Genomic DNA, 12,876 nt, shown 5'->3' with positions numbered 1-12,876 from the left:
GTAGTTTTTGGGATGGTTTTTGGGGTTTTTTTGGGATGGTTTTTGGGGTAGTTTTTGGGATGGTTTTTGGGGTTTTTTTGGGATGGTTTTTGGGTTAGTTTTGGGGATTTTTTTGGGTTTTTTTGGGATGGTTTTTGGGTTAGTTTTTGGGATTTTTGGGGTTTTTTTGGGATGGTTTTTGGGGTAGTTTTTGGGATGGTTTTTGGGGTTTTTTAAGATGGTTTTTGGGTTAGTTTTGGGATGGTTTTTGGGTTTTTTTTGGGATGGTTTTTGGGGTAGCTTTGGGGATTTTTTTAGGGGTTTTTTGGGATTTTTTAGAGTTTTTTGGGTTTTTTTGGGGTTTTTTGGGGTGCAGGTACCGATCATGCGGTGGAACACCTCCTGCAGGTCCTCGGTGTCCCTGAGGAAGAACATTGGGGGATTTTTGGGCCGTTTTTGGTGTTTTTTGTGATTTTTGGGCTGTTTTTTGGTTTTTTGTGATTTTTGGGCTGGTTTTTTTGGGTTTTTTGGGCTGTTTTTTTTGGGTTTTTGGGATTTTTGGGCTGGGTTTTTTGTTTTTTTGGATTTTGGGGCTGGTTTTTTTGGTTTTTTGTGATTTTTGGGCTGGGTTTTTGGGATTTTTGGGCTGGGTTTTTTGGGTTTTTTGGGATTTTTGGGGTGGTTTTTTGGGGTTTTTTGGGGTGCCAGGTACCGATCATGCGGTGGAACACCTCCTGCAGGTCCTCGGTGTCCCACAGGAAGAACACGGGGGGATTTTTTGGCTGTTTTGGGTTTTTTTGTGATTTTGGGGCTGGTTTTTTGGGGTTTTGGGATTTTTGGGCTGTTTTTTTGGGGTTTTTGGCCTGGTTTCTTAGGTTTTGGAGCTGTTTTTTTGTTTTTTTGTGATTTTTGGGCTGGGTTTTTGGGTTTTGGGCTGGTTTTTTTGGGTTTTTGGGCTGGGTTTTTGGGGTTTTGGGATTTTTGGGCTGGGTTTTTTGTGTTCTTGGGATTTTTGGGGTGGTTTTTTTGGGGTGCCAGGTACCGATCATGCGGTGGAACACCTCCTGCAGGTCCTCGGTGTCCCTGAGGAAGAAGACGTGCTGCTCCCCCGCCTTGTGCGACGCCAGCGCGTTCAGAGTCTCGGCGTGCGCCTCCTCCCCCAGCCCGAAGGCGTAAACGTCTGCGGGGGCAGCCCAAAACACCCCAAAAACAGCCTGAAACACCCCAAAAACAGCCTGAAACACCCCAAAATAAACCCGAAACAGACAAAACCAGCACAAAACACCCCAACACCAGCCTGAAACAGCCCCAAAACCAGCACAAAACACCCCAAAACAGCCTCAAACACCCCAAAGTAAACCCGAAACAGACAAAACCGGCACAAAACACCCCAAAACAGCCCAGAACATCCAAAAAACAGCACAGAACACGCCAAAACAGCCTGAAACACCCCAAAATAAACCCAAAACGGACAAAACCAGCACAAAACACCCCAAAACCAGCCTGAAACAGCCCCAAAACCAGCACAAAACACCCCAAAACCAGCCCAGAACATCCAAAAAACAGCACAAAACACCCCAAAACCAGCCTGAAATAGATAAAAACAGCCTGGAACAGATAAAAACAGCCCAGAACACCCCAAAAACCACCTGAAACCCCAAAAACCAGCCCCAAACAGATAAAAGCAGCCCCAAACACCCAAAAACCACCTGAAACACCCCAAAACCAGCCCCAAACAGACAAAAAAACAGCCTGAAACAGATAAAAACAGCCCAAAACACCCCCAAAACAGCCTGAAACACCCCAAAACCAGCCCCAAACAGACAAAAACAGCCTGAAACAGATAAAAGCAGCCCAAAATACCCCAAAACCAGCCCAGAACACCCCTAAACCACCCAAAAACCACCCCAAATACCCCACAACCACCCCAAATCTGCCCCGAACACCCCAAAAACATCCCAAAACCATCCCAAAACCGCCCCAAAACCGCCCCAAAACCACCCCAAAACCATCCCAAAGCCACCCCAAAAACCGCCCCAAACACCCCAAAACCGCCCCAAAACCGCCCCAAACACCCCAAAACCGCCCCAAAACCACCCCAAACACCCCCAAAGCTGCTCCACGCACCCCCCCCCACCGCCCCAAAATCCCCCAAACCCCCCCAAATCCCCCCAAACCCCCCGGGCCCCACCCAGGAACTCCTCGCGGGGGTCCCGGGGGTCTCTCCCGATGCTCAGCAGCTCCCGGATCTGGTGCAGGACGGGCACCGGGGACCCCCCCATGTTGGCACGGCCTGGGGGGCACGGGGGGTCAGGGGAGAGGTTTTGGGGGGATCTGGGGGGATTTGGGGGGTCCCAGAGGGGATTTGGGGGGGTCCCAGAGGGGATTTGGGGGTTCCCAGGGGGGATTTGGGGTTCCCAGGTGAGAACTGAGAGGATTTTGGGGCTCCCAGGGCAGTTTTTGGGGTTCCCAGTAGGGATTTTGGGATACCCAAAAGATTTTTGGGGGGTCCCAGAGGGGATTTTGGGGTTCCCAGGGCAGTTTTTGGGGTTCCCAGGGCAGTTTTTGGGGTTCCCAGGGCAGTTTTTGGCGTTCCCAGGGTGGTTTTTGGGGTTCCCAGGGGGATTTTGGCATTCCCAGGGTGGATTTTGGCATTCCCAGGGCAGTTTTTGGGGTTCCCAGGGGGATTTTGGGGTTCCCAGGACAGTTTTGGGGTTCCCAGTGTGGTTTTTGGGGTTCCCAGTGTGGTTTTTGGGGTTCCCAGGGCAGTTTTTGGCATTCCCAGGGCAGTTTTTGGCGTTCCCAGGGCAGTTTTTGGGGTTCCCAGGGCAGTTTTTGGCGTTCCCAGGGTGGTTTTTGGGGTTCCCAGGGGGATTTTGGGGTTCTCAGTTCAGTTTTTGGGGTTCCCAGGGCAGTTTTTGGTATTCCCAGGGCAGTTTTGGGCTTCCCAGAGCAGTTTTTGGGGTTCCCAGTGTGGTTTTTGGGGTTCCCATGGCAGTTTTTGGGGTTCCCAGGGGGATTTTGGGGTTCCCAGTTCAGTTTTTGACATTCCCAGTTCAGTTTTTGGGGTTCCCAGTGCGGTTTTTGGGGTTCCCAGGGCAGTTTTTGGGGTTCCCGGGGGGATTTTGGCATTCCCATGGCAGTTTTGGGGTTCCCAGGGCAGTTTTGGGGTTCCCAGGGTGGTTTTTGGGGTTCCCAGTTCAGTTTTTGGGGTGCCCAGGGCAGTTTTTGGGTTCCCAGGGCAGTTTTTGGGGTTCCCAGGGCAGTTTTTGGGGTTCCCAGTTCAGTTTTTGGGGTTCCCAGTTCAGTTTTTGGCGTTCCCAGGGTGGTTTTTGGGGTTCCCAGATCAGTTTTTGGGGTTCCCAGTGTGGTTTTTGGGGCTCCCAGGGCGGTTTTTGGGGTTCCCAGGGCAGTTTTTGGCATTCCCAGGGTGGTTTTTGGGGTTCCCAGGGCAGTTTTGGGGTTCCCAGGGCAGTTTTTGGGGTTCCCAGGGCAGTTTTTGGGGTTCCCAGGGGGATTTTGTCGTTCCCAGTTCAGTTTTTGGCATTCCCAGGGCAGTTTTTGGGGTTCCCAGTTCATTTTTTGGGGTTCCCAGTGTGTTTTCGGGGTCCCACCGTCGGTCATGATGACGAGGACGTGCCGGGTGCTGTTGGTGACCGGGGCCGGGCGCAGCCCCCGCAGCCGCTCGGCGCGTTCCTGCTGCACCAGCAGCGCGTACACGGCCCGCAGCGCCCCGGCCAGGTTGGTACCGGGGGCCTGAGAGTGGGCTGGGGGAAAGGGGGGTCAGCGGCACCCCAAAACACCCCAAAATCCCAAAAACCCCATAGAGATCTTACAGAAATCCCAAAAACCCCAAAAACCCTAAAAAACCCAAAAACCCCATAGAAATCCCATAGAAACCCCAAAAACCCCGGCCAGGTTGGTACCCGGGGCCTGGGAGTGGGCTGGGGGAAAGGGGGGTCAGCGGCACCCCAAAAAACCCCAAAATCCCAAAAAACCCCATAGAGATCCCACAGAAACCACAGAAATCCCAAAAACCCCAAAAAAACCCAAAAACACCACAGAAATCCCACAAAAACCCCGCAGCGCCCCGGCCAGGTTGGTACCGGGGGCCTGAGAGTGGGCTGGGGGAAAGGGGGGTCAGCGGCACCCCAAAACACCCCAAAATCCCAAAAACCCCATAGAGATCTTACAGAAATCCCAAAAACCCCAAAAACCCTAAAAAACCCAAAAACCCCATAGAAATCCCATAGAAACCCCAAAAACCCCGGCCAGGTTGGTACCCGGGGCCTGGGAGTGGGCTGGGGGAAAGGGGGGTCAGCGGCACCCCAAAAACCCAAAAATCCCAAAAAACCCCATAGAGATCTTACAGAAACCACAGAAATCCCAAAAATCCAAAAAAAAACCATAAAGATCCCACAGAAACCACAGAAACCCCAAAAACCCCACAGAAATCCCACAAAAACCCCGCAGCGCCCCGGCCAGGTTGGTACCCGGGGCCTGAGAGTGGGCTGGGGGAAAGGGGGGTCAGCGGCACCCCAAAATCCCAAAAATCCCAAAAAAACCCCATAGAGATCCCACAGAAACCACAGAAACCACAGAAACCCCAAAAACCCCACAGAAACCCCAAAAACCCCACAGAAATCCCACAAAAACCCCGCAGCGCCCCGGCCAGGTTGGTACCCGGGGCCTGGGAGTGGGCTGGGGGAAAGGGGGGTCAGCGGCACCCCAAATAACCCCAAAATCCCATACAGATCCCACAGAAACCACAGAAACCCAAAAAACCAAAAAACCCCATAGAAATCCCATAGAAACCCCAAAAACCCCGGCCAGGTTGGTGCCCGGGGCCTGGGAGTGGGCTGGGGGGCAGGGGGGTCAGAGGCACCCCAAAAATCCCAAAAACCCCATAGAGATCTTACAGAAATCCCAAAAACCCCAGAAACCCTAAAAAACCCAAAACCCCCACAGAAATCCCACAGAAATCCCACAAAAACCCCAAAAAACCCCGCAGCGCCCCGGCCAGGTTGGTACCGGGGGCCTGGGAGTGGGCTGGGGGAAAGGGGGGTCAGCGGCACCCCAAAAAACCCAAAATCCCAAAAAACCCCATAGAGATCCCATAGAAACCACAGAAACCCCAAAAATCCCAAAAAACCCAAAAACCCCATAGAAATCCCACAAAAACCCCACAAAAATCCCAAAAACCCCGCAGCGCCCCGGCCAGGTTGGTACCCGGGGCCTGAGAGTGGGCTGGGGGAAAGGGGGGTCAGCGGCACCCCAAAACACCCCAAAATCCCAAAAACCCCATAGAGATCTTACAGAAATCCCAAAAACCCCAAAAACCCTAAAAAACCCAAAAACCCCATAGAAATCCCATAGAAACCCCAAAAACCCCGGCCAGGTTGGTACCCGGGGCCTGGGAGTGGGCTGGGGGAAAGGGGGGTCAGCGGCACCCCAAAAAACCCCAAAATCCCAAAAAACCCCATAGAGATCCCACAGAAACCACAGAAATCCCAAAAACCCCAAAAAAACCCAAAAACACCACAGAAATCCCACAAAAACCCCGCAGCGCCCCGGCCAGGTTGGTACCGGGGGCCTGAGAGTGGGCTGGGGGAAAGGGGGGTCAGCGGCACCCCAAAACACCCCAAAATCCCAAAAACCCCATAGAGATCTTACAGAAATCCCAAAAACCCCAAAAACCCTAAAAAACCCAAAAACCCCATAGAAATCCCATAGAAACCCCAAAAACCCCGGCCAGGTTGGTACCCGGGGCCTGGGAGTGGGCTGGGGGAAAGGGGGGTCAGCGGCACCCCAAAAACCCAAAAATCCCAAAAAACCCCATAGAGATCTTACAGAAACCACAGAAATCCCAAAAATCCAAAAAAAAACCATAAAGATCCCACAGAAACCACAGAAACCCCAAAAACCCCACAGAAATCCCACAAAAACCCCGCAGCGCCCCGGCCAGGTTGGTACCCGGGGCCTGAGAGTGGGCTGGGGGAAAGGGGGGTCAGCGGCACCCCAAAATCCCAAAAATCCCAAAAAAACCCCATAGAGATCCCACAGAAACCACAGAAACCACAGAAACCCCAAAAACCCCACAGAAACCCCAAAAACCCCACAGAAATCCCACAAAAACCCCGCAGCGCCCCGGCCAGGTTGGTACCCGGGGCCTGGGAGTGGGCTGGGGGAAAGGGGGGTCAGCGGCACCCCAAATAACCCCAAAATCCCATACAGATCCCACAGAAACCACAGAAACCCAAAAAACCAAAAAACCCCATAGAAATCCCATAGAAACCCCAAAAACCCCGGCCAGGTTGGTGCCCGGGGCCTGGGAGTGGGCTGGGGGGCAGGGGGGTCAGAGGCACCCCAAAAATCCCAAAAACCCCATAGAGATCTTACAGAAATCCCAAAAACCCCAGAAACCCTAAAAAACCCAAAACCCCCACAGAAATCCCACAGAAATCCCACAAAAACCCCAAAAAACCCCGCAGCGCCCCGGCCAGGTTGGTACCGGGGGCCTGGGAGTGGGCTGGGGGAAAGGGGGGTCAGCGGCACCCCAAAAAACCCAAAATCCCAAAAAACCCCATAGAGATCCCATAGAAACCACAGAAACCCCAAAAATCCCAAAAAACCCAAAAACCCCATAGAAATCCCACAAAAACCCCACAAAAATCCCAAAAACCCCGCAGCGCCCCGGCCAGGTTGGTACCCGGGGCCTGAGAGTGGGCTGGGGGAAAGGGGGGTCAGTGGCACCCCAAAATCCCAAAAATCCCATAGAGATCCCATAGAAACCCCAAAAAAACCAAAAATCCCAAAAACCCCATAGAAATCCCACAAAAACCCCAAAAAACCCCGCAGCGCCCCGGCCAGGTTGGTACCCGGGGCCTGAGAGTGGGCTGGGGGGCAGGGGGGTCAGCGGCACCCCAAAAAACCCCAAAAACCCCATAGAGATCCCATAGAAACCACAGAAACCCCAAAAAACCCAAAAAACCCAAAAAACCCATAGAAATCCCACAAAAACCCCGCAGCGCCCCGGCCAGGTTGGTGCCGGGGGCCTGAGAGTGGGCTGGGGGAAAGGGGGGTCAGAGGCACCCCAAAAATCCCAAAATCCCATAGAGATCACATAGAAACCCCAAAAACCCCAAAACCCCATAGAGATCCCATAGAAACCCCAAAATCCCAAAAAACCCCATAGAGATCCCACAGAAACCACAGAAATCCCCAAAACCCCAAAACCCCAAACCCCAAACCCCACACCCCACACCCCACACCCCAAACCCCAAACCCCACACCCCAAACCCCAAACCCCAAACCCCAAACCCCACACCCCAAACCCCAAACCCCCCAAACCCCAAACCCCAAACCCCAAACCCCAAACCCCACACCCCAAACCCCAAACCCCCCAAACCCCAAACCCCAAACCCCACACCCCAAACCCCAAACCCCAAACCCCAAACCCCACACCCCACACCCCAAACCCCCCAAACCCCAAACCCCAAACCCCAAACCCCACACCCCACACCCCACACCCCACACTCCACACTGACCCTCGAGGCGCAGCTCCCGCAGCCGCTGCCGCACCCACCCCATTGGGGGGATTTGGGACCCCAAACCCCAAACCCCAAACCCCAAAACCCCAAAACCCACACCCCAAACCCCAAACCCCAAACCCCAAACCCCGCACCCCACACCCCACACCCCAAACCCCACACCCCACACCCCAAACCCCACACCCCACACCCCTCTAACCCCACACCCCAAACCCCAAACCCCGCACCCCACACCCCACACCCCGCACCCCAAACCCCACACCCCAAACCCCAAAACCCCAAAACCCCGCACCCCACACCCCAAACCCCACACCCCAAACCCCAAATACCCCAAATACCTCAAACCCCACACCCCAAACCCCTCTGACCTCACACCCCAAAACCCAAACCCCAAAGACCCCAAACCCCGCACCCCACACCCCAAAACCCCAAACCCACCCTCGAGGCGCAGCTCCCGCAGCCGCTGCCGCACCCACCCCATTGGGAGGATTTGGGACCCCAAACCCCAAATCCCAAACCCCAAACCCCAAACCCCAAACCCCAAACCCCAAAACCCCACACCCCAAACCCCACACCCCACACCCCAAAACCCCCACACCCCACACCCCAAACCCCAAACCCCAAACCCCAAACCCCAAACCCCACACCCCAAATACCCCAAAACCCAAACCCCAAACCCCCCACACCCCAAACCCCAAACCCCAAATCCCCCAAACCCCAAACCCCAAACCCCAAACCCCAAATCTCGAATACCCCAAACCACAAATCCCCCAAACCCCAAATCTCAAATACCCCAAACCCCAAACCCCAAACCCCAAACCCCACACCCCACACCCCAAACCCCACACCCCACACCCCAAACCCCACACCCCAAACCCCTTTAACCCCCCAAACCCCACACCCCAAACCCCAAACCCCAAACCCCCCAAACCCCAAACCCCACACCCCAAACCCCACACCCCACACCCCGCACCCCACACCCCAAATCCCACACCCCAAACCCCACACCCCACACTCACCGTCGAGGCGCAGCTCCCGCAGCCGCTGCCGCACCCACCCCCCGTGGGTGGCGTTGGGCTCGGTGGGGCTCAGCTCCACGCGGGGCTCGGAGCCGAACGTCACCACCCCATAGCGCGGGGCGGCCCCGAGGCTGGCGAGCTGTGGGGCCAGAGGGGTGTGGGGTGTGGGGTTTGGGGTGTTAAAGGGGGTTTGGGGTGTGGGGTTTGGGGGGTTAAAGGGGTGCGGGGTGTGGGGTGTGGGGTTTGGGGTTTGGGGTGTGGGGTGTGGGGTGTGGGATTTGGGGTGTGGGGTGTGGGGTTTTGAGGTTTTGGGGTGTGGGGTTTGGGGTGTGGGGTTTGGGGTGTGGGGTTTGGGGTTTGGGGGGTTAAAGGGGTTTGGGGTGTGGGGTTAGAGGGGTTTGGGTGTGGGGTTTGGGGTTTGGGGTGTGGGGTTTCGGGTGTGGGGTGTGGGGTGTGGGGGGTTTGGGGGATTTGGGGTGTGGGGTGTGGGGTTATAGGGGTTTGGGGTGTGGGGTTTGGGGTTTGGGGTGTGGGGTGTGGGGTTTGGGGTTAAAGGGGTTTGGGGTGTGGGGTTTGGGGATTTGGGGTGTGGGGTGCGGGGTTTGGGGTTTGGGGTGTGGGGTTTGGGGGGTTAAAGGGGTTTGGGTGTGGGGTGTGGGGTGTGGGGTGTGGGGGGTTAAAGGGGTTTGGGGTTATAGGGGTTTGGGGTTATAGGGGTTTGGGGTCAGAGGGGTTTGGGGTGTGGGGTTTGGGGTGTTAAAGGGGGTTTGGGGTGTGGGGTCAGAGGGGTTTGGGTGTGGGGTTTGGGGGGTTAAAGAGGTTTGGGGTGTGGGGTTTGGGGTGTGGGGTTTGGGGTGTGGGGTTTGGGGGGTTAAAGGGGTTTTGGGGTGTTAAAGGGGTTTGGGGGGTTAAAGGGGTTTGGGGTGTGGGGTTTGGGGTGTGGGGTTTGGGGTGCGGGGTTTGGGGTGTGGGGTTTGGGGTTTGGGGTGTGGGGTTTGGGGTGTTAAAGGGGTTTGGGGTGTGGGGTGTGGGGTTAGAGGGGTTTGGGGTGTGGGGTTTGGGGTTTGGGGTGTGGGGTTTGGGGTGTGGGGTGTGGGGGGTTAGAGGGGTTTGGGGTGCGGGTTTGGGGTTTGGGTGTGGGGTTTGGGGGGTTAAAGGGGTGTGGGGTGTGGGGTTTGGGGTGTGGGGTTTGGGGGGTTAAAGGGGTGTGGGGTTTGGGGTGTGGGGTGTGGGGTGTGGGGTTTGGGGTGTGGGGTGTGGGGGGTTAGAGGGGTTTGGGTGTGGGTTTGGGGTGTTAAAGGGGGTTTGGGGTTTGGGGTTTGGGGTGTGGGGTTTGGGGTGTGGGGTTTGGGGTGTGGGGTGTGGGATTTGGGGTGTGGGGTGTGGGATTTGGGGTGTGGGGTGTGGGGTCAGAGGGGTTTGGGGTGTGGGGTGTGGGGTCAGAGGGGTTTGGGGTGTGGGGTGTGGGGTTAGAGGGGTTTGGGTGTGGGTTTGGGGTGTTAAAGGGGGTTTGGGGTTTGGGGTGTGGGGAGTTAAAGGGGTTTGGGGTGCGGGGTTTGGGGTCAGAGGGGTTTGGGGTGTGGGGTCAGAGGGGTTTTGGGGTGTGGGATTTGGGGTTTGGGGTTTGGGGGGTTAAAGGGGTTTGGGGTGTGGGGTTTGGGGGGTTAAAGGGGTTTGGGGTGTGTGGTTTGGGGTATTTGGGGTTTGGGGTTTTAGGGTTTGGGGGGTTTGGGGGGTTAAAGGGGTTTGGGGTGGTTTCAGGGTATTTTGGGGGTTTTTTTTGGGGGTGTTTCTGGAGTATTTTTTGGGGTGGTTTCAGGGTACTTTGGGGTGTGTTTTTGGGGTGTTTCTGTGGTGTTTTGGGGTGGTTTCAGGGTACTTTGGGGTGTTTTTTTGGGGGTGTTTTGGGGTGGTTTCAGGGTACTTTGGGGGGTTTTTTTGGGGGTGTTTTGGGGTGGTTTCAGGGTACTTTGGGGTGTTTTTTAGGGGGTGTTTCTGTGGTGGTTTGGGGTGGTTTCAGGGTACTTTGGGGTGTGTTTTTGGGGGTGTTTTGGGGTGGTTTCAGGGTACTTTGGGGTGTGTTTTTGGGGGGTGTTTTCCGGGTGTTTTGGGGTGGTTTCAGGGTACTTTGGGGTGCGTTTTTGGGGTGTTTTCCGGATGTTTCGGGGTGTACCTTCTCCACCAGCTCGCCCAGCGCGGCGCGCGCGTTCTCGTAGTCCCGCGCGTTGACGCTGCGCGACGCGTCCAACACCAGGAACACGTTCAGGGCGCCCCCCGCCTCCAGCCGGATCCGCCGCTTGGCCGTGGGGTCTGCGGGACCCCCGGGACCCCGTCAGAGCCCCGGGACAGCCCCGGGACTCCGTCAGACCCCCGGGACCCCCGTCAGATCCCCAGGACAGCCCCGGGACCCCCGGGACCCCCGTGAGAACCCCGGGACAGCCCCGGGATCCCCGTCAGACCCCCGGGACCCCCGGGACCCCCGTCAGACCCCCGGGACCCCGTCAGACCCCCGGGACCCCCGGGAGAGCCCCGGGACCCCCATCAGACCCCCGGGACCCCCGGGACAGCCCCGGGACCCCCATCAGACCCCCGGGACAGCCCCGGGACCCTCGGGACCCCCGGGACCCCCGTCAGACCCCCGGGACCCCCATCAGACCCCCGAGACCCCCATCAGACCCTCGGGACCCCCGTCAGACCCTCGGGACCCCCGGGACCCCCATCAGATCCCCGGGACAGCCCCGGGACAGCCCCGGAACCCCCATCAGACCCCCGGGACCCTCGGGACCCCCATCAGATCCCCGGGACCCCCGGGAGAGCCCCGGGACAGCCCCGGGATCCCCGTCAGACCCCCGGGACCGCCATCAGACCCCCGGGACCCCCGTCAGATCCCCGGGACCTCCGTCAGTGCCCCGGGACCCCCGGGACAGCCCCGGGACCCTCGGGACCCCCATCAGATCCCCAGGACAGCCCCGGGACCCCCGGGACCCCCGGGACAGCCCCGTCAGATCCCCGGGACCCCCGGGAGAGCCCCGGGACCCCCGTCAGACCCCCGGGACCCCCGTCAGATCCCCGGGACCCCCGTCAGACCCTCGGGACAGCCCCGGGACCCCCATCAGACCCTCGGGACCCCCGTCAGACCCCCAGGACCCCCGGGACAGCCCCGGGACCCCCCTCAGGACCTCCGGGACAGCCCCGGGACCCCCGTCAGACCCCCGGGACCCCCGGGAGAGCCTCGGGACCCCGTCAGACCCCCGGGACCCTCGGGACCCCCATCAGACCCTCGGGACCCGCGTCAGATCCCCAGGACAGCCCCGGGACCCCCGGGACCCCCAGGACCCCCGGGACAGCCCCGTCAGACCTCCCGGGACCCCCGGGACAGCCCCGGGACCCCCGTCAGACCCCCGGGACCCCCGTCAGACCCCCGGGACCCTCGGGAGAGCCCCGGGACCCCCGTCAGACCCTCGGGACAGCCCCGTCAGACCCCCAGGACAGCCTCGGGACCCTCAGGACCCCCGTCAGACCCCCGTCAGACCCCCGGGACCCCTGTCAGACCCCCGGGACAGCCCCGGGACCCCCGTCAGACCCCCGGGACCCCCGTCAGACCCCCGGGACCCCCGGGACAGCCCCGGGACCCCCGGGACCCCCACCGTGGGTGCTGTTGGCCTCGGCCGCCTCCACGGTCTGGGTCAGGGACGCCATGAACGCCTCGGCCGCGTCCTCGGGGGTGTCGAAGGAATTGGGGTCTGGGGGCGGCAGCGGGGGGACACCGGGGTCACCTCCGGGACCTGCCGGAGCCCCCCAAAACCCCCCGGGACCACCCGGGACCCCTCCGGGACCCCCCGGGACCCCTCCTCACCCCGGCACCGGGGCTCGGTACCGCTCCAGAACCCCCCGGGACCCCCCGGGACCCCTCCTCACCCCGGCACCGGGGCTCGGTACCCCCCGGGACCCCCCGGGACCCCTCCTCACCCCGGCACCGGGGCTCGGTACCCCCCGGGACCCCCCGGGACCCCTCCTCACCTCGGCACCGGGGCTCGGTACCGCTCCAGAACCCCCCGGGACCCCCCGGGACCCCTCCTCACCTCGGCACCGGGGCTCGGTACCGCTCCAGAACCCCCCGGGACCCCCCCAAAACCCCCCGGGACCCCCCGGGACCCCTCCTCACCTCGGCACCGGGGCTCGGTACCGCTCCAGAACCCCCCGGGACCCCCCGGGACCCCCCAGAACCCCCCGGGACCCCCCGGGGCCCCCCCCGGGACCCCTCCTCACCTCGGCACCGGGGCTCGGTACCGCTCCAGAACCCCCCGGGACCCCCCGGGACCCCCCGG

General features: G+C 59.3%; 1 protein-coding gene across 1 annotated transcript in view; it reads right to left on the bottom strand.

Annotated features, from left to right (window-relative positions):
- Positions 1–12,876, bottom strand: part of CFB (complement factor B) — a 30,965-nt gene that overhangs the window by 9,523 nt on the left and 8,566 nt on the right. Inside the window, exons 5-10 of the mRNA XM_072921015.1 lie at positions 12,196–12,291; positions 10,722–10,858; positions 8,549–8,687; positions 3,594–3,746; positions 2,171–2,272; positions 1,022–1,159 (exon numbers count right to left, since the gene is read on the bottom strand). Of these exons, the coding sequence (XP_072777116.1) occupies positions 1,022–1,159; positions 2,171–2,272; positions 3,594–3,746; positions 8,549–8,687; positions 10,722–10,858; positions 12,196–12,291 (765 nt within the window). The remainder of the gene's footprint in view (positions 1–1,021; positions 1,160–2,170; positions 2,273–3,593; positions 3,747–8,548; positions 8,688–10,721; positions 10,859–12,195; positions 12,292–12,876) is intronic.

This window comes from Taeniopygia guttata, chromosome 35 (genome assembly GCF_048771995.1).
Source record: "Taeniopygia guttata chromosome 35, bTaeGut7.mat, whole genome shotgun sequence".
NCBI lineage: Eukaryota > Metazoa > Chordata > Aves > Passeriformes > Estrildidae > Taeniopygia > Taeniopygia guttata.
This window is presented reverse-complemented; position numbering and strand designations above follow the sequence as displayed.